Source organism: Barbus barbus, assembly GCF_936440315.1.
Source record: "Barbus barbus genome assembly, chromosome: 42".
NCBI lineage: Eukaryota > Metazoa > Chordata > Actinopteri > Cypriniformes > Cyprinidae > Barbus > Barbus barbus.
In genome coordinates this window covers 26,076,826-26,101,648 of record NC_136720.1, presented here as the reverse complement: position 1 = coordinate 26,101,648, position 24,823 = coordinate 26,076,826, and the positions used below count along the sequence as shown (strand labels likewise).

Genomic DNA, 24,823 nt, shown 5'->3' with positions numbered 1-24,823 from the left:
GCTCAGGTGCAGATGCTGAAACATTGCCTGAGGTGTTCAATAAAACACAGGTGAAATGAAAACCCCAGTCCTTTATTGTCTCATGTAGGGGGGCTCGTTTAATGCAGTGAAGATGCTGTGAAGTTTAATATCAGTCACATTCTCAGCAATGTTTTCTCCTGTACACAGATATCAGCCGAGCGGAGAGCAGGTTTTGATGTGCCACTGGGAATATTTCCAGGTGACATGCCAGGGAAACACGGTCAAGGACGTGATAATGATTCTATTAGGAGATGCATTATCTCAGGAAAAATGACAAGCCTTGCAAGGACACCAGAGCTCATTCTGCAGCATAATGTGCCATCAACTGCACCAACAACACGCTTATGCAAAGACTGTGATCTGTCATTGTGAAGGTGAACTTATGCAAACACAGTTCTTAAGATGCACCTCATATCCATCTGACCACGCTGTAACTAGAGAAGTCCAGTACAGGGTTTTGCTTCCGGAAGCAGATTTACACTTCAGAATGAAGGCTGTTTTCATAGAAAAACCATCTTTGGTCCCCTAAAGAGCCTTTCAGTGATCAGCTCTTATGTGTAAAGAACATTTGAACAATCGAAAGAACCTTCTTCCACTATAAAAAACATTATTTGTAAGTTTGGACTGTATTTTGGACCTTTTTTTTCATTTTTGAGAATGATGTGTTTTGTTTTTATTTTTTAATTTTATTTTAAGAATTTTTATTTGTGTTTTCAACACCTTGTTTGTGGAAAAATACTATAATAGGATCACAGAATTAAAAAGTTGCTATCTAAACAATAAATCTGTTAATTTTACCAATTAATGTTTTTTAATCAAGATCAAATATGATATTTATATTTATTTATTGTAAGTAACTTTGTAAGTATTATGTGAAATAAATGCACTTTTTTGAGAAGTGGGTGTTTTGTTTTTATTTTATTTTTAGCATTTTTAATTGTTTTTTAACAACTTATTTGTGAAAAGTACTATAACAGAATTACGGAATTAAAAGTAGCGCTGTCAAACGATTAATCGCGAATAATCGCATCCAAAATAAAAGCTTTTGTTTACATAATATATGTGTGTGTACTGTGTATATTTATTATGCATATATAAATACACACACATACAGTAAATATTTTGAAAATATGTACATGTATACATTTATATTCTTATATTCTATATTATATATAAATATACTGAACATAGTGAATGTAGAGAAAAGATTAAGGGAATGTTCCTTTTTTATCATTTTGCAAACATTACGGAAAAATTTCTTTCTGAAACATCTGAATCTAAAAAGTTAGATGAACGTCCAACTAAAATGTTTCAGAAAAACGTCCATGAGCAATAAATATATAATGTGCTAATGCTTTGATAATCTTATTAAAGACCAGATCACTTTGAATGAAAGCGACTGGTTTGTTCATAGCTTTGAGAGAACCTTGCCAGAGCATTCCCTGTTAGCTGGGACAGTCCTGCAACCCACGCTCCTGGCTGAGAAGAGGACTGATGTGAAGTGAGACGCTCCTCAGTGTCTGTCAGTCAGTCATCTGCAGGCCGCAGGTCTCCTTTAACAGCTTTATAGAGTCGTAGGAGTGCGTTCGCCCACAGCTCCCTCTGGTGGCCGGGGCTGGTGTGGGGGAGTTGTTGAGCGGTGAACACCATCGTGAGGATGGTGCGCTCAAAGTCGTCCATCCGCAGCAAGCCACGGCGCTGCTCCAGCTGAGCACTGAGCCGCTGGATCTCAGAGAGGCTTCTGGGAAGCACGTCCTCACACAGGACCTCCAGAACCTCCAGCTTCCTCATGGACGCCAGCTCCTGATCAGATATGTGGAGCGTCCCGTCCACCGCATCCATGTGCCCTCCTGACCACAACACCTGTGAAACAAAACCACTGTAAATAACTAGAGATTCAGCTCCTTTCTTTATACAGCGCTTTCTACAATACAGAGTATTATAGATCCAACATTCTTCCAGTAACTTTAACAGAATGCCCATTCAAAGTGATCTGGTCTTTAATACCGTTCTCAAAATAGCACAAAAACATCAGGCTATTCTTGGAATGTTTTTTTTTTTTTAAATGTTTTAGTTGGATGTTCATATAATGTCTTTTTAAATGTTTCTACTTGTTTTGGAACGTTCAGAGAACATTCAAACGTAACATTCCCAAAATGTTTGCAAAAGTCTAAAGTGGAATGTAACATTCAAATAACACATTTTTTGGAACGTTCAGAGAACATCCAGAAATAACATTTTCACAAGTAAAACGCTACCACAAAAATGATATTTATGCATTGTTCATGGAATGTTTTTTTATTTTTCTGAAACGTTTCAGTTGGCCATTTGTCTAACATTTTTTAAATGTTTCTACTTGTTTTAGAACATTCAGAGAACATTCAACAGTAGCATTCCCATTATGTTTGCAAAATGATATAATGGATAAATGTAAAAGAAGTTCAAGTGTGCTATTAGTATACTTCTTTTAAACTATAAAATAGGAAAGTATACTTTTAGTCTACTTTCCTACTAGTACACATCTTCTGTACAGAATTTCCACACAAAAAAACACATGTGAAGAAGAAACCGAAACAACAGATGCTTCTACATGTAATCTAACACGATCATCTGACATAAAACAGACTCAAAACTGTTTAGCGTTATGGAATAAAATGTCACCATTGAAGAGGTAATAATGACTGTCAAGCTTTGTGGAGTTGATCGACTCCATCTACATTTTGATTATCATTCTGAATCCAATTCATAGTCTTTTTTCAGCTTTTTGTTCAAAATGTTGTTTATTTCTTTATTTTTTATTTATGAAACTTACCCACTTAAGTGTTTAAAAAAAGAGTGCATGAAGCTAAAATAAAATATTTCTGTTTACAAGCAGATTCTTTCTTTTGATGTTTTGTATGTTCAGATATTCATATAACAAAATATATACAAATTAATACCTAATAGGGACATAGTAGTATACTTAATGACGTAAAGTTCACTTAAAGAAAACTTACGAGTATACTTGCAGTATAAAACTACTAAACTCAAAGTTTACTGAGACTATACTTCAAAGTGTACTAAAAATGCTACTACAAGTATTTACTTAGTAAACTATCAGTATACCTATAAGTTCACTTTTAGTATAGTTGCAGTACAACTCAAAGTTACTACTGTTATACTTAAAAGTGTACTTTTATATACTAGAAAGTGGGCCAATTTAGTCCCAAGGAGAATTGAAATAGTACACTTACAAGTATACTACTAGTGCATTGATATTTGTATACTTACTACATAAAGTATACTTTAAAATATACTTGAACTTTACTTAAGTATACTTAATAAAACTTGAAGTATACTACTTTTTGGTAAGGGTTATTCACATGACCAAAAAAATGTTCAGAGATCTTTAAAAAAGCTAAATGGGAACATCAGCAAAACGTTAACAAATATCGTTGCCTGGGAAACTTCATCAATGAAATAAATTTGATTTCGCTATAAAGCAGCTCTACAGAATACGACTGTAATCTAGCAAACAAAGAGAAAGTTTTGCTAACATTTACAGGAAAACATTATTTCTGAATGTTCTCTGAACGTTCTAACTTTTAACATTCCAGAAAAGATGTTCCATGAAGGATGTATGAATAATGCTTTTGTTTTGAGTACATTATTAAAGACCAGATATTTTGGACGAATGTCACAAGAAGACCGTTTGTTCATAACTTTGAGGGAATCTTCTGAGATCATTCCTTGTTAACTGGGTATCATCCAGCTCAATTGAGTTTTGTTCTCATCTAATAGTGTCAGTGTCAGTTAAACTGATAATATTACTGAATATTTAGCATCTTTTAAAAGAAGCACCAGAATATAAATGAACTCTTGATTGGCTCGGATTGATTCCGTGACGTTCAGCAGACTGAGAGCTCAATAAAACAGCAGATCTGGACGATTCTGCAGAGCCTCATATCTGATCGTCTCGTTCAATCTGTCTTTAGTGTGTGACGAGGCCGATCGACAGGCTTTAGTTTGGCTCTGATATCATGCAGACTCACACCGCTGGAATAATAATATGTCTTTTTTGTTTTTTGTATTGAATCTAAACAGAGAACTGATGGATCTGACAGCGCAGGAGATTGCAGAACTCAGCACAACTCAATAACCGAATAAACTCAAGTGTATGAAGAGCTAATAAGAGCTGAGCTATTGATCGCTTCCTTCATTCAACCAAAGATGCTGAAAAGCACATTAAAGACGGCAGATAAACAACACAGATGAAAGTTTCGGAGCTCAGCAAACTTCAGTTTCTGCTAAAGTTCCTAGTGAGAAACAAGTCAGCCAATACAGAGCTCTTCTGAGCTTGATAGAAACTGATAAATCTTCTCTGAGCTCAAATAAAAAGCTGTAGATCGCACATATTGCTATATTGATCATGATGATGAATATAGTTTGAGACACTGTTGAGATTTATAGCAGCGTTATTGAGATACTATTATAGTTTCTATTTATTTACAATTTCCATTTTAGTAATTTTGCTGTTTTTGTTATTTTGTTTTATTTTTTGTCTATATAGTTTTCATTATTTTTTATTTTAGTTTTAGTTAAGTAAATCAGGTTAAAGTTAAATTAAAATAAAAAAATGTCTCTTTGGCATCAGTGATATTTTAGTATCAACTTTTGCTAATATTTGTAATTAATTTTATTTTCATATTTTCTGCATTCATGTTAATTTTTTTTAAGCTTTAAGTAATTTTATTGTGTGTCTTTTTCAATTTTGTTATTTTTGTTTTTCTATTTTTTTTTCAGTACATCAGTTAAACTAAATGAAAAAATACATCTTGCCTTGGAAACTAGCTGAAATAAAATATGTTTTTTTTAAAGAATATGTTATTTATTTTACTTCACTATAAGCAGTTGAAATTGTATTACAGTTAACATTTATTTCAAGTAACAATTTTTTTTTTAATGGTTTTAGTTTTAGTTAACTATAATAACCCTGATCTGTAAAAAGTCTCACTGAAACATCAAATATACTGAATAATCAGTTTGCTTCTGAAATCTCGTCACATTACTAAAGTAAATGGGTTACAAATGCTGTTTGATGTTGCCCTAGAATCTCCATTTAATCTCTCTGCTGTCTTGGAGAAAGAGTTGCCATATTAAATACTCTTGTTATGGGTACATATCACGGCATATTGCACACCAGCGTGATCTGTACCTCATACAGAAGGCTGGCGTCCTCCGCTGATTTCTGAAATGTGGGGTTGAGCAGTGCTGGCGTCCCTCGCTTCACTCTGAAGGCTGATGGGAACAGAGCTGAGAGACAGAGAGGATAATGGGTAATGTGTTATGTGACTGATCACACACTAAAACTCTCACAGCAAGTTCTCTAGTCAACAACTGTTGCTTGTTTAGATCCTCTACAGTGATTCTCTACCGCAGTGCAGTCGCCTCAAAATAACGTCCTCAACCAGCAGATTCTCAGACTAAAGCAACTGCTAATGTTTGGACACAAGCAGGTGTTTGAGAGGGTTGTTTATGTCGGATTGGGTCAGTTTAATGAAAAAAAGCATTGAAAGTTACAGTAAAAACAGCAGCTGTGGTGGGCGCCAGAACTCTACCGTAAAAAAATATGGTAGCAACACTTCTGACCATATTTCAACAAACTCATTAAATATAGGGAGATAAAGATAAAGATAAATGATGAATTAAACTTCAACACAAGCAAATATATAGAACAACATGTCATACACTAAACAGCGTCCTGGTAACACACGACACTAAAATAATGCAATAAACATTCATTTAACAGCATAACACATAAAACCCTGAGAATTAAGAAGAAATGTAGTTATTGCAATGAAAAACCATCAAATATGAACTTTAAATTATGACTTATTCTTTCCCAGTTAACAAAACTCTGTTTTAAGCAATAAAAACTGGGCTTTTTTTCCAAATGTTCTCAAACGTTCGAAATGTCCAGTTTTTAAAATGTTTTCTCTTGATTATGTGAACATTAGGTGAACATTTCATTTGATAATTTTGCAAGCATTATGTGAATGTTACTTTTGAATGTTCTCTGAACATTCTAAAACAAGTAGCCTAGTAACATTTAAAAACGTTACATTAGCATTTAAAAATGAACACTCAGCTAAAACTTTTGAGGAAAACATTCCATGACAAATGTTTTTGTGCTAACATTATTAAAGACCCAATAACTTTGAGCAAACATTCTATTAATGTTCCTTGAAGAACGTTTGCCACAGTTCTAGTAGCCTATTAGCATTTAACAATGGCTGCGTCCCAAAGCGCTAAAGGCGAGAAGGCATCAAGGAACGTTCAAATCCAAATCCTGCTTCACTTCCTGTCTCCGGAGGTACCGTCTTCTGATCGAATTTTGAAGGCAGCATAGATGTATCCTTCTCTGCCTTTGATATCCCACAATCCTGTGCGATCCATTCCATGATGGTTGAGCTAAAAAATTCAAGTGGGCGTCTTAAAGTTGCGTTTGGTGGTCACTTTGTGTGTAAATGTATATTTCTGACTAACTTTTTGCACTTTTGATATTATTTCTAGCGAGAAATCAGTTTTCCTGAAAATAAATATTAATTTAGTCATCACCAAAACTCGTTCTATTTTGTTGTAGATCATTAAACCGTTACGCTGCCTCAAAAGCCTGTCCAACACAATAAAGGAGCTTAAAAGGTTCCTCACAGCGATGCCATAGAAGAACCATTTTTGGTTCCACAAAGAAGCATTCAGTCAAAGAACCATCTCTTCCTACCTTTTTATAATCTGAAGAACTTCCTTTCGCCACAAAGAACACATAAAGGTTCTTCAGATGTTAAAGGTTCTTTATGGAACCATTTAGACAAAAAGGTTCTTCTATGGCTTCTAAAAACAGTTTCATGAGGTCCTTTGTGCAAAAACGCTGCCTGCAAAGTCACTGCCTGATAAGGTTGCAAGTCAGCTGCCTAGACTTTAGGACGCAGCCAATATTTTACTCTGCAACTCCTGTGTTCATTTCTCACCGTATATATTACCTTTGACCTTACTGATAATAATAAACAGGTTTTTGTTGATTTTAAAAGTCTTTTAAGGTTACTGGTACAATAGTTTTGACAGTGTTGTTTATTTCCTGATGTTTTAGCACATGTGTTGGGCAGCTGTGCATCTGTGTCTCTTCTGCACATGTCAGCGGCTGACGGACAGCGAGGCGCCTGTTGCTGGAAGATATTGGTCTTATTTTATCATGACGGCTGCGTTTAACATCTGCATTACAGGCCTGCAGCTGAAAAACACATCTCTGACTGTGAATAATGCAGGATGATATCTCGTAAGTACGGGTGGGTTATTAGTCATCCAAACAACTAGCAAGTGAAATTATCTAGTTAATGACATTTACATTTACATTTAGTCATTTAGCAGATGCTTTTATCCAAAGCGACTTACAAATGAGGACAATGGAAGCAATCAAAAGCAACAAAAGAGCAATGTTATCCAAGTGCTATAACAAGTCTGAGTGAAGAGAAACTCGCAGGAACAACAGGCTCAAGCCTAAAACAAGCTGAAGTTGGCGGGAGCTGGTCATGTGTTTGATTCGCTCAGGATGTCGCCAACATCACACACATTCCACATCTGTTTGCACCGATCAGCTGCAGATGTGTGTCGGTGGGTCCTGAGACTCTCACCTTCGCAAACTTGATCCTCCTGCTCTAAACTGACCTTTAAAACCCATAAACACAGCCGAGCCAAAGCATACAGCCGCCGCCGTCAACCTTCTCCTCGTGACCACCGCAATTCCATGGAAATGAGACGCAGGCGTGTGGATGATGTTACTTCACCAAAACATTTTTCTGAGGAAAACACTTCATAGTTTCCTCAGTAAGTCCTCAAAGATTAACCACACACTCACAGAAATAGATTTCAAATTAACACTTTCATTCTGGATGCATTAAAACATTGATAATGTTAAGACTTCTATTTTTGTGAATCGTGTCCACAAATATATTGTGCATCACAACTGTTTTCAGCATTGCTAATAATCAGAAATGTTTCTTGAGCAGCATATCAGTATATTAGAATGATTTCTGAAGGATCATGTGACACTGAAGACTGGAGTAATGATGCTGAAAATACAGCTGCAGATCACAGAAATATATTACATTTTACAGTGTAATCACATAGAAAACAGTTGTTTTAAATTGTAATAATATTTCACAATTTGACTGCATTTTTAATCAAATAAATTCAGGCTTGGTGAGCAGAAGAGACTTCTTTCATAAACATAAAAAAAATCTTACTGATCAAACTTTTGATTGGTCATATAGTATTTGGACACTTAAGTCTCTCTCACACACACACACACACACACACACACAATATTGCCAAAAGTATTGGTACCCCTTCTAATGAACAGGTTTGACTACTTTAGTCATTTCTATGAGTACAAATCTTAATGTTTAAGTATATAAGGATATTCCAGGAAATTGTGTGTTTTTAATTTTATAGCAACAGTTTGGACAGGACCCTTTTCTGGTCTAACATGACAGTGTCTCTGTGTATAAGACACGGTTCAGAAAGACATGATTGATTGAGTCAGAGTGGAAGAACTTGACTGGTCTGCAGAAAGACAAGTCCTAATCTCAGCTGAACACCTCTGGTGTGACTTTATATGCAGACCTTGAGCCGAAAACTCATCACAAACACCAATGACTTGTACATACACTATAAGGACAAAAGTATTGGGACACCCCCTTCTTTAGAACAGAAGAAGGCACTTCCAAAACTGTGGCAACAAAGATGGAAGCACAATTCACGTATTTAAAAACTGTATTTCCATCTGTGTTGCAACAGATTTGAAAGTGTCTAAAATGACTGAACCCATACACAAATCACTGGTTAGATGAAACGTTACACGAACATCCAACTAAAGTGTTTCAGGAAAAAAAACAACCTTCAGTTAACGATGTATCATTAGTAGTCCAGGTGATATGTGAAAATAATGTTCACGTTTTCATAAAAACATGAAACTTGGTACACTTGTATAGTTTGCGGCCTTAAATATTTTCAGAAATGGAGCCATTGCAAAAACACCTCATTTTACTTTCCGCCATAACCAAATTATGTATTTTGTCATATCTCCTGAACCAAACATGATAACACAGAAAAGGTGATGTCTACCCCTATGAATTGATGGCCAAGGAATACATATATAGCAACATAAACTGTTCAGGTGAAGAGTTAATGGTGAAATCAGCAATGTGAGCAATATCTGAGCATCACAGTATCACAGCATTTACAAAAGTCCAAATTATGGCTATTCGTTTTTTCTTTCTTTGATAATTAACTAATATTTTATTCAATAATACATTAAAAGATTGTTTTCAAGAATACTATCATATATTTCAGAGATATATATATATAAAAAAACTCAGATAAGTGTATTTTTCCTTACCTCTCAGGCAGAGTAGGTGGTATGTGTTTCCAATACATTCTTGTTCTCTCTCAAGAACGCTCTAACATCACACACAGACAGCAACCCAATCAGGTCAACGGTTAATGGTTAATTCAGTGACTTTATGAGAAGGATTACAATGAAATATCAGAAGATGCATAATGAAATTTCAAACATATTTCATATAAACTTAATTTACAAGCACTCTCTGGGGCCAGAGTTGTATATTATGTTGTCCACAGGGGGGAAGCCTGAGTCCTGCATGCATGCGGGTACAAGCAGGTGAATCGCTAATATCTGATGTGACGGGTGGAATAATATTTATGTGTAGGGTGCGGTGCAGGTCCAGTAACCAAGACTATTTTGACTATGTACAGTACACACTGAGCAATATTTGGCAGCGGCTAAGTGCAAATAGCATATTTTCTTAGAATACATTGCAAATAGCAATGTATTCCATTTACACCAAGTGAAAATAGCAACTTTTTCTGCTATTTATACTACTTAATGCAAATAGTGGCAATTATCTGCTCCTCAGTATTGTAGTACATTATAAAACAGTTCTTGGGACAATAAAGCCCTCCCTACACCTACCCTAACCCCACCCGATACTTTTATTTTCAACTTTTTGATTATTTCCTTCATTTTTATTGAAAATAAATGCCTTTCCGATGCGATATGAGATTTGAAAAAGGAGAAAAAAAGGGTCGATCGCATCAAAAAGTATGCATCTTACCATCTACCCACTGAAACTAATGGCAAATTATTGTCTTTTTTTCAGTGTTGACTATTCCAATCACACATTAGTGGGCGGAGTTAATGTGAATAGCCTTTGCCAACAAGGCGGGCTGTTTGCACTTAGTGTAAATAGACACTCTGTTATATTAAAGGGAGCACTCTTTGATTGCTTTCTGTATTTAATCTATTCACAATTTGAACAAAAGTTTTAATAAATGAGTTTTGTCTACCTCATGTAGAAGATTTAATGCAGGTGTGGTTTGGGTCGCAGTTTTTATGTCAAACGGGTTGGGTATGGGATTAAATTAGTGTTGCTGTCAGATAGCGTGTCGGGTGTTCTGTTAATTACTGCAAGTGTTGGATGATCATTTCACCAGCCAGGAAAGGTGAACGAATTCATGCCTCTCTGTGATGTTACCACGAGGCATCGCTTACTTACAGATCTCAGGCTTCTGGAGGGGATGTAGATTCATAAGAGTGAGGAGGAAGTAAGCGGGTGCTTGTGGCTGTTCTGTACACAAACATCAATATCATGAACTTGATGCGAGCCGCAATCGGGGGCCAGTGCAGGGAAATAAACAGAGGAGAGAAGTGGGCCCTTTTGGGCTCTTTGAAGACTAGTCGTGCTGCTGCATTCTGAAATTTTTTCCGAGGTTTGATTGCGCGTGATGGAAGTCCAGCTAGAAGAACACTGCAATAGACCCTTTTTCTGTGGGCGGAGCTTAGGTGGAGGCAGAAAGATTCCTCTGACTGCTTCACTAACGCTAGCTATGAAGTCTGTTTATCTTGTTTTTTAATAATAACTGGAGAAATTCCGATTTTACCTGCATATCAGAATCAGAATCAGAATCAGAATGAGCTTTATTGCCACCCAGCCAACATTTGTATGTGGGGCCCATATGGGTATGAAGTGGGCTGAAAAATGGGCCCCATGTAGGATTGTCCGCGGGTTACATAATGGCCCCATGTTAATTGCCCAGATGAATTTCATGTAGGATTGTACTTCGTACTAGGTGGGACCCAAGTGGGCAACATGCACAAAACCCATATTGGTCCCAGCTTTAACCCAGTCAACATTTGTATGTGGGGCCCATGTGGGTTTGAAATGGGCTGAAAAATGGGCTCTGTATGGGATTGTCCGCGGGTTACATAATGGCCCCATGTTAATTGCCCAGATGGATTTCATGTAGGATTGTACTTCGTACTAGGTGGGACCCTAGTGGGCAACATGCACAAAACCCATATTGGTCCCAGCTTTAGGTATGTTTGGACATACGAGGAATTTGTTTTAGTGACAGTAGCTCCACAGTGCGACAGAATAACAGCAACAGGACAGGACACAGATAATAAAAATAAAAAATAAAATAAATAATGTACAAATATACAAAAATGTGATGTTCTTTCATCCATGCTGAGATGTTTGCCAGGCAGCCTGACCGCTGGATCATCTGGTTGAAATGAATGATAGAGCTGTGTGTCATCAGCATAGCAATGGTAGGAGAAACCAAGTGCTTGTATAATGGGTCCCAGTGTATATGGTGAAGAGGAGGGGTCCAAGAACTGATCCCCGAGGAAACCCTGTGGCCAGTTGATGTTCTTTGGATACCTCTCCTCCCCAGGAAACCCTGAAAGACCTACCTGTGAGATAAGATTCAAACCAGTGCAGATCCGTTGATGGTAGACAGGATAATCTGATGATTCACAGTCTCAAAAGTGGCAGATAGATCTAGCAGAATAAGAACTGATGATTTGGAATCCGCTTTCGCTTTCTGCAGGGCTATACTGACCGACAGTAAAGCAGTCTCAGTTGAATGGTCACTGCTGAAACCTGATTGGTTAAAGCTCAGCTGGTCATTCTGTGAAAGAAATAATGTAACTTTGTCTTTAAAGGTGTGAACCAAATGCTCCATGCCATTAGAATAACAAAGGAACAGCATTCCCCAGGAACGTCTTGTAGATTGCAGGATCTCCAGCGGGAAGGTCCTAACAGTATTGTTTCTAGCCCTTTTGTCTTCAGGAATACAATTATATCCCACAGACAGAACTTTGGGAGAAGCGAAGATTCATACAAGGGTTAAGATTATTTGAAGGAAGACATGCTTACATCTTAAACTACCATCTTCAATAAATTCTTCTCCCCACAAAAAGTTTGGTCAAGCCTACTTAATTTTTTGTATTAGAGAAATCGATTACATTGGTGAGCCACCCAAAAGACTGCTCAGCAAACATACAGTAATGATGGTGCTTGGGACGACTTTTTAGGTTAAAAGGAGTAGTATGCACTGGCCAGTCTAGACAAATATTGCCTTGACAAGAAGTTAAAGTGGATCATAAAGTGTCCGTTGCTGTATTTACATCCAGAGATGAGAAATAGGTGGGTGAGGGAAGAGAGGATATCTGTTTTACCAAATGTTGTCTGTGATACAATTGCATGTGTAAATTAAGTCAAGCTGGTTGCCTGATTGTTGGTGCTTGTGGTGGTAAGCCATTTGAGATCGAATGAAGCTAGGAGTGGAAGTGGAAGTCTGCAGTGTAAGGTTTCTCCAGATGGATTTTGACGTCACCAAAGACTACAAGTGGACTGCCATCCACAGAGAATGAGGACAGCAGCCCATCCAGCTCCTATATAAAGGTGCCCAGTTGACCAGGAAGGTGATAAATCATTATAATATGGAGTTTAACAGGAGCTGTTACCATAATAGCATGAAACTCAAAAAAATGGTATTGCATAGGGAAGCGTGTGTTGAGTATTTCCAATTATTAGAAATGAGAAGACCAGTACCCTTCCAATTTGATGGGGGGTGTGAGAGAAAGAGAAGTTGTTAGAGAGAACAGTAGTGGTTGTGGAGTCTTCTTGATGAAAATGACAGAGGTGCAGCAGAAGAAGTGCAGATAGGACACAGTTTAGCAAAATTGCGTTGCCTGCTGCGTGTGATGTTAGAGCATTGTTGAGACAGAACAATAATGTATTGGAAACATACTATCGTCTACCTGACTCAATATGGCTGCTGTCGCATCATCCAGGTGCATGCTGTACATTGGTGGTAGTTGAGGAGATTCCCCCTTCCATGTAAAGCGCTTTGAGTACGCAGAAAAAAGTAACAAATTAATCATTAATGAATTAAAACAATCTTTTATTTTATGGTGGAAAGTAAAATGGTCGTCATGACAAACACGAGGTGTTTTTCTGATGGCTCCATTTCTGAAAATGTTCAGGGTCCTAACCTGTACAATTGTACCAAGTTTCATGCTTTTATGAAAAAGTGAACATACACCTCAAATTTTACACAAATCACCTGGACATTATTAAAGACCAGATAACGAACATTATATAAACGCTACTGGAAGATCGTCCCTCTAAAATCTCATTCACTCGAACGTCCTGCAGGTTTTGAACAACATAGATTGAGTAAATGTTGTTTTTGGGTCAATTACTCCTAAAAATGCATACCAATGCATAAGACTGTAACTTTAAGGACTTTAATCTAAACAAATAACCATATTTTGACTCAACAACCCAATAAATTAACAAAAAAAGGAGGTTGAGAGGCATAAAGTGAAACTAAAGTGCTGCAACGAGCCGATGAAGATCTTGTATTTGAGTGTTTATTCCAGTGATTTCACACACTCACAGTGTGTATCATTACGACTTTGTTTTGATTAAAGGACTCGTGAGGTGGAAACTGTTTGGTGGACGCTTTGCCAAATTCCACTCGGAGGTGAACGTCCTACAAGCGCTGGAGTAATTGAACATCTGTTAGCGGCTGCAATTACAGCTCATAAAATCCCAGCAAAACCTCCCAAAAATGCTTGACTTTGAGTCCAAACACAGACGCCAGAGGCCTGGCTCGCGACCTTGGATGGCGGAGGACTCTAATGAAATGTCAGAACAGATATAGGGAGACTCAGAGCCACCGGCACCGCCAGCATCCTGCCGTTATCGGCCCCCGTCATCCCGCCGAGCGCTCGCTTCCACAGATCTCACCTTAAAAGTGCAAGGTCACCAATCTCACATGATTAGCACTTCACATCCCACAAACAACAGACACCACCTCATCCATCACATCTGCTGTGTTTGTTCCTCTGGAGGTCAGAGACTCAAGCGCTGGCTGCAGGTCAAACACTAATATTTTATTGTCATTGAGATGACTTTGATTTAGATTTTCTGTTTTAATTTTAGTTAAGTTTTTTGTTATTTTGTTGTGTGTTTTTGTCATTTTTATTAGTTATATTAACATCTGAATAGTTTTAGTTCTAGTTATTTATTTTTTAGTTATTTTAGTACTTAATCATAAAGTAAACAAAAATTAGAAATATTTTCCGTGGCAACTTTTTTTTTTTTTTTTTTTTCATTTAATTTAAGCCAGTTTTAAGTTAGTTTTTTTTAATGACTTTTTTAATGCTTTTAGTTTTAGTTAAAGCTGCAGTCCGTTTTTTGGTTAAAAATGATCCGAAATCAATATTTGAGAAATTACAAAACCAGCCAGTGTTCAAAACTATCACTTTACTTTAGCCCGATTCACAACGGCTATTTTATAATGTTTTCTGATTTGAGTGGCACGGGTAGGTTTCCGTGGGAAATTGGAGCATGGCACTGCGTCATTACATCAGGTCTGTAAACATAAAGAAGTTGTCCCGGCTAGTAGGCTATCGCACGTGAGGATCCTGCAGGTGGCGGATCATTTATAGCCTTTTCTCACAGCAGCTGGAATAATTAAGTGTATCATTTTGATGGCAGATTGTAATCCAGAAAGGATTATGTGTTTATGAAACACATGTGAATGAAATTAAATTATATTCCAGTTTTAAATGTGCTTCTGATTACAGATAGCCAACGTGGGATTACACAAGTTTTGGTATTTTAAATAGAACCAGTTTGAAGTAAGATTAACTTGCTTTTTGGATTAAAAGAAATTCTTAATATGAAATTTTAATGGTATGACAATTAGATATTAGACTGTACAAAAATTGAAATCTACACGCATATACTATACTCATAGTCACGCAATGCTGATGTTGTTAACAATAATAATTTGAGAACAAAGTATAACAATGATAATACTTTGCACACTCAGATGTGATACGAGCAAACTGATCTTTATTGTAATGCTTTTTTCCTCAGTTGGTCAGAACAAACGTGGCAGACTTGTTACTTACTTGTTCAGATGACAATATACGGTGAAAATGCTGATTTGGGTCATATATTCCAAGACATAGGCTAGAATCTGTGATTGCGAAGTACAGTAAATATCCACACCGGTGCAGTGACTGACTGACACACATTCACCTCAAAACATTAGATTCATCTGCGCTGGAGTCGTGCCAGAACACCGGATCACAACCCCGCGCACGGAAGATAATTCTGCAAGAAACTGCAATTCTAGATTTTCAAACATAGAGGGCGACAAAGAGGTAAAAGTTATGGACTGCAGCTTTAACGATAAAAACTGGACTGGAAGCCCATATTAAAAAAAAATTACAGAATAAAAAAAATACATTTGTGACTTTTTTTTCTTGCAATTCTGAGTATATATCTCACAATGCAGACTTAGTTTCTTGCAATTTTCTTGCAAGAGTTTACATAATTAATTCTGACTATATTGTTTTGAATTCTGAAATTGTCAAAAAAAATTGGACTTTTTTCTCACTATTTTTTCTGCATGCATAAAAACATAAAAAGGTAATTGCAACTTTTTAATCTTACAATTCTGACTTTTTCCTTGCAGTTGAAAGTTTATCTAACTTAAAAAAAAGATGATATAAATTCTGAGTTAATGAAAATAAAGTCAGAATTGCAAGAAAAAGCTCAGAACTGTGAGATTTCAAGTCAAAAGTCAAAATTGCTTTTCTTTTATTCTGCATGGGCTTCCATATTCTGAAACCACATATTCAGTTCCAATGAAATACGAATTTTGGTAACAAAATGTTTTATTTTTTTATCTTGACCTCAGATGTTTCTCAACTTTTTTGGCACAGTTTATATGTGTCCACAAAACTCATTTCAAGCATTTAAGCAGCAGAAGCGTGTTGATTTGAAGTGCACATGCTCTGTAAGTGAGTGATCTGATGTAAGCAGTGTCGTACCTTTCCTCCAGTGCAGAGACGCAGTGATGGACATCTGACACATCAGTGCAGACACAGACAGAATCCGAAGGGCTGTCATGCTGTTTCTCCTCTTCTCTCGCTGCTTCTCAGTCAGGCCGAGAGACCGTGGAGCTCAGCGGTAAATAAACAGAAGCTCACAGACAGACAGACAGATAAACACAGAGACAGAGAGAGAGAGTCTGGCCCCATCTGTCTCCTTCTGTTGTCCCTCTTCCTTCAACATACTACCTATTTCTCCTCCCTCTTTGACGAGGCTGGAATGTGTGTGTGTGTGTGTGTGTTTCATCTGGAAATAATCTCAACTCAAACACAATCTGTCTGTTTTTCCTCAAAGGCACCAAATTCATCAGCTCCAGCTTTCTGTGGCATGCATTTATATATAGTGCATTAACTGTGATGAAATAATAATATATAAATAAAATAAATATAGTTTATTATATTAAAAAAAAACGTTAATTAAGATATATAAGAAAACAACAAATAAAAAATAAACATATGAATAGGCTTGATTAAAACATAAAAAAAATACTTTCATAAAAAAGATAAATGTGTAAAAATACAATTTTAATATATTTTAATAAATGTTCTATATATATACATATAAAATGTGACCCTGGAGCACAAAAGCAGTCTTAAGTCGCTGGAGTATATTTGTAGAAATAGCCAAAAATACACTGTATGGGTCAAAATTATCCATTTTTCTTGACCCAAAAACAACATTTACTCAATCTATGTTGTTCCATGAAGATATTTTGTAAATTTATTACCGTAAATATATCAAAACTTATTTTTTTATTAGTAATATGCATTGCTAAGAACTTAATTTGAACAAATTCATTTGGACGGTCAGTCGGTCGCACGCACACACACACACACACACACACACACGCACGCACGCACACACACACACACACACACACACGTTGGTTATATTTGTCACATAGATTTGTCACCAGGATGAATCAACACACTCTCTGCTTCATATGAATCATCTAGATGAGATGTGTTGTTTGTTAGGACATTTAACATCAGCGTCCAGTGCTGCATGAAAACAGTCTCAGTGTTCGGCTCAGGAATTCAGCGAGACTGTTGTTCCAGCAAACGGCTGTTTTCATTGGCGACAGACTGCAGGAGAATGTGAAGTTCAGACAAAACAAGAGTCCCGCAAACTGACCCCAAACTGCACCAAATGTTCACACATTACACAAACATTATGTTTCTTGTACATAAAGATGCACAAACACACTTTACAATCAAAACAAAAGCAAGACACAATGCTGAAGATGAAGACAGCCAGTATTGTTAACATTTGCTGAAATGTGCTGAAAATGCGCTCCTTCTCAGACCATCCCAGATGTAGATGAGTTTGATTCTTTATCAGATTTGGAGAAATGTATCATTCCATCACTTGCTCAGCAATGGATGCTCTGCAGTGAATGGGTGCCGTCAGAATGATCAGTTTTTGTGTTATTGTGATGTTTTTATCAGCTGTTTGGACTCTCATTCTGACGGCACCCATTCACTGCATTGCTGAGACGATGGAATGATACATTTCTCCAAATCTGATGAAGAAATAAAATCATCTACATCTTGGATGTTCTGAGGGTGAGCACATTTTCACTTTTGGGCGAACTATTCTTCATGGAAGCAGATGCCAATAAATAACAGAAGAGAAAAGCAGTGCGGTGGCTGCAGCAGGTGAGTCAGACGAGAGAAACAGCAGCAGAATGAGAACAGCTGGTGTGATTTTAACCGAGCGCTGGCCCACATCAGTGGCTGTTTAAAACACATCACACGCGCTCCGGGTCTCTGCTGTGTTTGTACTGAGTGCTGGCAGATGCTGCGAATGTCCTGCGGCACACAGATGCTCAGATCTCACACGGGACGCCCCGGGACGACAAGATCCGTTCAAGACGCTTCCCAGGTGCTCTGAGATCAGAGTATCGACGGGTCACTGCTCAGGTAAACACAGAAGAACCCGCGGATGAGTACTGATCCCAGAACAGCCCTGCATCCAACCACTACAGAATACAAACACCATGTGTCTGCTAAAAATCCTCAGGAAACAAAAACACAGCCAAATGAGTCAAGTCACATAGATTTCTATAGCACACAATATAGACTGTTTCAAAGCAGCTTCACACATTTGTAATGAAATAAATTTCAGCTGCAAAGCTGGTCTAAAGAAGACTTTAGCTTAATTTAGTTCAATCGATTCAATTTATTTTAGTCAGTATATGTTGCAAAATTAATCAATTATGAAAGAAATTAAATTTCACCTGCAAAAGCAGCTCTTCACAAGACAATATTGTCATTATTCAGATCAATTTAGTGCAATGTTGATTAATTTCGGTTCAATAACAGTGTCAATGTTGCAAAATTAATCTGATTTAAAGAGAATTCAATTTCAGCTGTAAAGCATCTTTACAGAAGCTCAGTGTTGATTCAGTTTGTTTCAATAACAGTATCAGTTATGAAAAATTATATTTTAGCTGTAGAAGCAGATCTACAGAAGATAGTTGTGTTGTTATTCAGATAATTTTTTTAATTCAATGTTGATTTGGTTCAGTTCAATATCTCTCAAACTTCAATTATCAAGCAAATTCAGCTGTAAAGCATCTTTGTAGAAGGCAATAGAGTTATTATTCAGTTCAGTTTTGGTTCAATGTCAATTCAATTCAGTTCAATAACTGTCAAAGTTCATCAATAATGAATCAAATTCAATTTCAGCTGTAAAGTAACTTTACAAAAGACAAAAGTGTCATTATTCAGATAAATTAATTTCCGTATTGATTCAATTCAGTTCAATACTTGTCAAAGTTATTATTGTTATTGTCATCAATTATCAAACAAATTAAATTCGGCTGTAAAGCAGAAGGCAATTGTTATTCAGATTAATTTTGTTCAACGCTGATTCAGTTCAGTTCAATAACAGCGTCGATGTTGCAAAGTTCATCATTGATTAAGTACAGTTGTCATACAACTTATCATTTGATGAGAAATGTTTGAGGTAATATTGAGATTTTAACTGTTGCTCAGAGACGGGATCTTGGTCAATCCGAGCACAGTTTGATCTCTTATGGTCCTCAGCTGAATCCAGAAGCTCCTGATGTGTGTTTCCAGATGTTTCTCTCACCTGTTGGTGGCGCTACGGGAGCGTGTTTCCATCTGCTAACGTGGGATTCTCTTCTTCAGAGAATACTTTAAGGTGTTGTTTGGGTTTGAATCCAGGTGGGCGCTCTTGTGAGCCCCTTGAAGTAATTGCTGCTGTGAACCTCAGATATGTAAATGTCCTGCGATCGTTGGCTTTGTGTCTCTGAATAGCTGTAATTGCTGCACCGTGATGTCGCGTATAAAAGCACAGGTTTATCTACTTTTAAACCGAATGAAAGAGTGCGATGGAGAACAACATCTAAGACACCAGCCCTGCATACGGTAAATCACCCTCGAGTCACCGTGTGAAGCCGTCTATCTGTCTGCAACCTGAACTACAGACAACATGAGCAACATTCGTCCAATTTACACACAATCTAACCTGAATTCTACGCAAGAGCTTCCCAAATCACAGCATGCTGAAAAAAGAGAGAGGCAGAGCTGCCAGACTATATTTCAGTGATGTTAATATGTTAAAAATAACTGGTCTTTAATAATGTTCTCAAAATGTTAGAACAAAAACATTATTTATGCATCATTCATGGAGTTTTTTTTCCTTAAACGTTTTTGGTTGGACATTCATCTAACATTTTTTAAATGCTACTTCTTGTTTCAGAATGTTCAGAACATCCAAAAGTAACTTTCTCATGATGTTTGCAAAATAATAAACTGGAATGTTACAGTGTCGTATGCATAACCAAGAGTTTTTTTTTTCGTACTTTTTGAACGTTCAGACAACATTGAGAAATAACGCTACTTTTCAATGTTCTAAATGTTCTGAAACATGTAACATTTAAAAACCATTAGATGAATAATTCAACTAAAACGTTTCTGGGGGGAAAAAACTTTCCATGAACAATGTATGCATTTTTTGTGCAATGTATATGAACAATGTATAAATGTTTAGAGGATGTTAGATAAATTTGATCAAAAATGTTATTAACATTAATAGAAGAACATTTGATCATAATTTTGAGAGGACGTTGCCACTTGAACTTCCCAGCTAATGAAAATATGTTCAAAGAACATTTTTCTAATGTTCCCAGTGAGTTACAAAAACATTCCCATAATGCTTGCAAATTGATAAAATGGAATGTTCCATTTTACAGAAGTTTGTGTTTGTTCTATATAGACTATAAAAGGTGAGGAATGTAAGGCATATAAAACAAAAATTGGAATAATAATAAATAATGAACAATAGTGCATTGGAAATGTACCTAGATGCAAACGCAAGCAGTCAAGGTTTATAATATCAAGATTCAATTTTATGAAATTATATGTCTTGTACTTTGTTTGTTTTATTCAATTTTTGCTCAGTTTGTATTTTTATTACCATTACTGGCACCTTATTTATTTCCATTTTTTTTCTGCTTTGTAAAAATTGAAATAGTATATCCCAGTCGCATAATATATACTTGAATGTATGTGACCAGTGAAATATAAGGATGTGAAATGGGACACAGAGTGAGAAACAGCAGCTTCTGAATAGTGTTTCTCAGTGGAAGAGTCAAGATCAACACACACACACACACACACACACACACTCATACAGCACCAGCGAGGGCCCAGATGAAATGATTAACACAAACTCAAGAGCGCGAGGAGAGAGTCTGGATCACTTGGGGTCACAGATACGTGATGATGATGATGATGGTGATAAAGGCTGGACTGCTGTTCTGTACTCTGGTTTTCTCCACAGTCTCAGTATAACGGCTCAGGGACTGAACGGCCATGAATCACAGCAATGAAAACACAGAGACTGAACAAAGAAAGAGTGTGCAGGGAAAACAGAGCTGCTCTAATAAAAACCCAAGCGTCTCAGCAGTCTCTCCTCTCCTCTTCAAGAGACCAAACCCATTCACAAAGTGCTAAAAAGTAATCAGATAAGAAATCTTTTTAAATTAAATAAATAATTCAGTGCACTATAAAACACACTTTAACACTCAGGACTCAAATGGTCCTCTCCGGTACAAAAAAACCCCATTTATTGAAACTAGACCGTAAAGCTGCTCATTCTGAATAAATGAGATCTTCAAGCCAAGTTGAACAATTTAAAAGTTTGTATTGATGATAACAAAAATGTTCATGTGAAGTTATCTGGCCTTTAATGTTCTAAAAACTTTAGCACAAAAATGTTTTTAAATGTTACTACTTCAGAATGTTTAGAGAACATTCAAAAGTATCATTCCTATAATGTTTCCAAACTGATCAAATGAAACGTTCCTTTAACATTCCGAAAACGTTTTTTAAACATTTGTGACCCTGGAGCACAAAAGCAGTCATAAGGGTCAATTTTTCAAAATTGAGATTTATACATCACCTGAAAGTTGAATAAATAGGCTTTCCATTTATGTCTGTTATGATGGGACAATATTTTGGCTGAGACACAACTATTTGAAAATCTGGAATGCAAAAAGGATGCAAAAAAAATATAAATATTGAGAAAAGCGCCTTTAAAATTGTCTGAATTAAGTTCTTAGCAATGCATATAACTAATAAAAAATGAAGTTTTTATATATTTATGGTAGGACATTTACAAAATATCTTCATGGAGCATGATCTTAATATCCTAATGATTTTTGGCATAAAAGAGAAATGTATAATTTTGACCCATACAATGTATTGTTGGCTATTGCTACAAATATACCTGTGTTACTCATGACTGCTTTTGTGCTCCAGGGACACATTTAAATATCTGGATGTTTGTTCAGAGAACATCCAAAAGTAACATTTAAATATGACGGGAATGCTAGAAAAAATGGTTTTAAAATGAATTTTTGTGACCTATTTTTTTCCACACTATGGAAGTCAATGGCTACAAGCAACTATTTGGTCACTAACGTTCTGATCAACAGAAGAAAGAAACTCAGCAGGTTTAGAACGATAGATATCAATAGGTAGATGCTACATTCAACCGCTCCAGACACATCGATGCATCTTCAATGTGTCGTCACTCACAATAAAAATAAATGAGTTTCAAGATGCCGCAACATTGTGCAGCCTCTGGTTGTAAAAACCGCAGAAATGTAAACTTTCACAGGTAGGAATACAAAGGTAAGTACCTTTTAAATGTCATGTCAGCTAACAGCTTCGTCTTGTAATGTGTTAGTTTAGCAAAATCATCTGTTGAAGTCTATTGCAGATACAGATATTATATTCATACATGCGTATAGCTTGCAGACATACAGACAACTTGCTCTCGAGTGTTCACAGACCGACTTTGGATGGCTTATATATGTATAGAGCAGGCCCGGCGCCAGAGGAGGCTTTGCCCTCCTACGGACATCCCTGTGCCCCCCCTTCGAACCGAGGGGGATGATCGGACTTGAGTTTAGCATGTATAATACTCATACAACTGCCTGCTGTTGCTTCCGATTGCTTTTAGATGTAAAAGCTGCCCATAAACCCTGGTCTAGGATCTGTTTTTTTCGTAATAATAGCATAACGAAATAGATTTGTCAGTGTATCAATCTGCCCTTCTGCTTTGGAAAGCGTCAAATGATTTTACAATGCATTTTCGCAGAGGTGAGCAATGATGACAGAGTTTGCATTTTCAACACAGCAGTAAAAACCAACTGATGCTTCTTGCTTATAACAATAAGAAACCTTGAGAAGTGAACCTCAGGAAAGTAGTGACAGGAAACTGTATGATCTGAGGACTTTAACGGCACATAAGCGAATCTATCTGTCATCAAAACACTGACAGCAGTGTGTGCTAATACAGTAAACGCAGATCTGACTGACAGCACATTTACTTCACCTGCATCTGCAGAGAGACAGACGCATGGGCGCGAGATAATCACGCTAATGGCAAAATGTTTTGGACAGCCACGCTTTCCCACAGACTGAAATAAATGCATTCAGTGTGATTTGAGCAAGGTGACGATCGTCAAGAGAGAGAGAGAGAGAGAGAGAGACAGTCTGTGGGGGCCGCAAGCGTCTGACAGCTTAATTGCAGGAGCGCACGCTCAAAGGCAATTAAACTCAGAGAGACAGAGACAGAAAGCGCGCCAAATGGGACGTGGTTAAGACTCGATTCAGCACTGCTGATGAAACATCATCAAATTCTCTGAAACATTAAAGCAAACTCAGACGGGGCGGTTCCGACCTGTCTCAACTAGTCACCCAACTGAGCAAGAAAAACACAGATCCAGATCACCCACACAGAACAAGACTGAAGGGATCGAGAAAAACACGGCCAGAGATCAACTCATGGAAAAATATCACCACAAAATCATAAAGACAAAATAACTCATTATATTTTGCATAAACAAAACAAAGCCTTTTTTAGGACCATAAGGTTTTTGTGCATTATGACATTATTTTCATGAATTAAACAAAGTCAAGTTACTGTAATGTGTATATTTTTTTCATCATTCTCATGGGTGATACTTATGATTTTATAATTATATTAAAATCAGAATAAATTAAAATCAGCAGAAACAATATATTTAACATTAATATTGCAAAAACAAAACAAAAAACAAACAATATATTATATATATATATATATATATATACAGGGCTCCAGACAAAAAAATCGAGTAAGGAGCCATTGGCTCCTATAAAAGAAAAACTTAGGCGCCAAATTATTTTTTTAGGTGCCACAGAATAAAAGTGGTTTATTTTATTATTATCATTTTATTTTTCCCCCCTATTTTAACATTTCAATCATTTTGTCATGTGTTATCTTTTCTAGGCTTTATCAGCATTTTAATCCATCTTGTAGATGATCAGGTCGACCGGGGGACTAAGGTTCACTTAAAGTGTGAATTAAATGTCTTTTACAACTTGAAATGTACAGTCACAAAGAATTGTTCGTTACACAGAATCTGTACCAATATCATGGACCATAAGCATCACTTGGCAACTGAGTGCAGTGCATCCTATAAATGTTGTCACGTCTTTCACACATTCAGTCTGTTTTTCTTCATTAGTAAAATGCAATTTTATAGGAGGAGTTGAATCATGTACAACAGAATAAGTAAAAATATTAATATGCAACAGCGCATGAATATAGCAAAATGCTCCTCTTTATAGTTATTTTTCTAGCTGACTGATGAGTTTATGGACACTGAGTGGTTATTCTGAGGTAAATGTATTACAATGCAATGTTTACAAGCTTTATACATTTCCTCAGTTTGAAACACTGAATGAGCTTTTACATAAAACATTTCAGTAAGTTCAGTAAGCCAGTATAGGCTTTCTTATTGCCTACCTTTTGATCATGTTCATTTCATACTATAGTAGTAAATGGAAATATATAATGGGTTCACTTGCTGCTTTAACTGAGGTGCTAAAGATCCGGACGCATACACGGACCGTGTGGACGCGGGGTGCTGGTGTTTATATTACCGAAAGTGTGCGCTTGTG

At 36.7% G+C, this 24,823-nt stretch overlaps 1 protein-coding gene across 1 annotated transcript; it reads right to left on the bottom strand.

Moving 5' to 3' along the window:
- Nucleotides 1–1,548: 1,548 nt before the first annotated feature.
- Nucleotides 1,549–16,355, bottom strand: LOC306861899 (protein FAM180A-like; the record flags this gene model as incomplete). Its single annotated transcript, XM_079404381.1, has 3 exons — nucleotides 1,549–1,884; nucleotides 5,216–5,313; nucleotides 16,277–16,355. The coding sequence occupies 3 exons, from the start codon at nucleotides 16,353–16,355 to the stop codon at nucleotides 1,549–1,551; spliced, it is 513 nt and encodes a 170-aa protein (XP_079260507.1).
- Nucleotides 16,356–24,823: the final 8,468 nt, after the last annotated feature.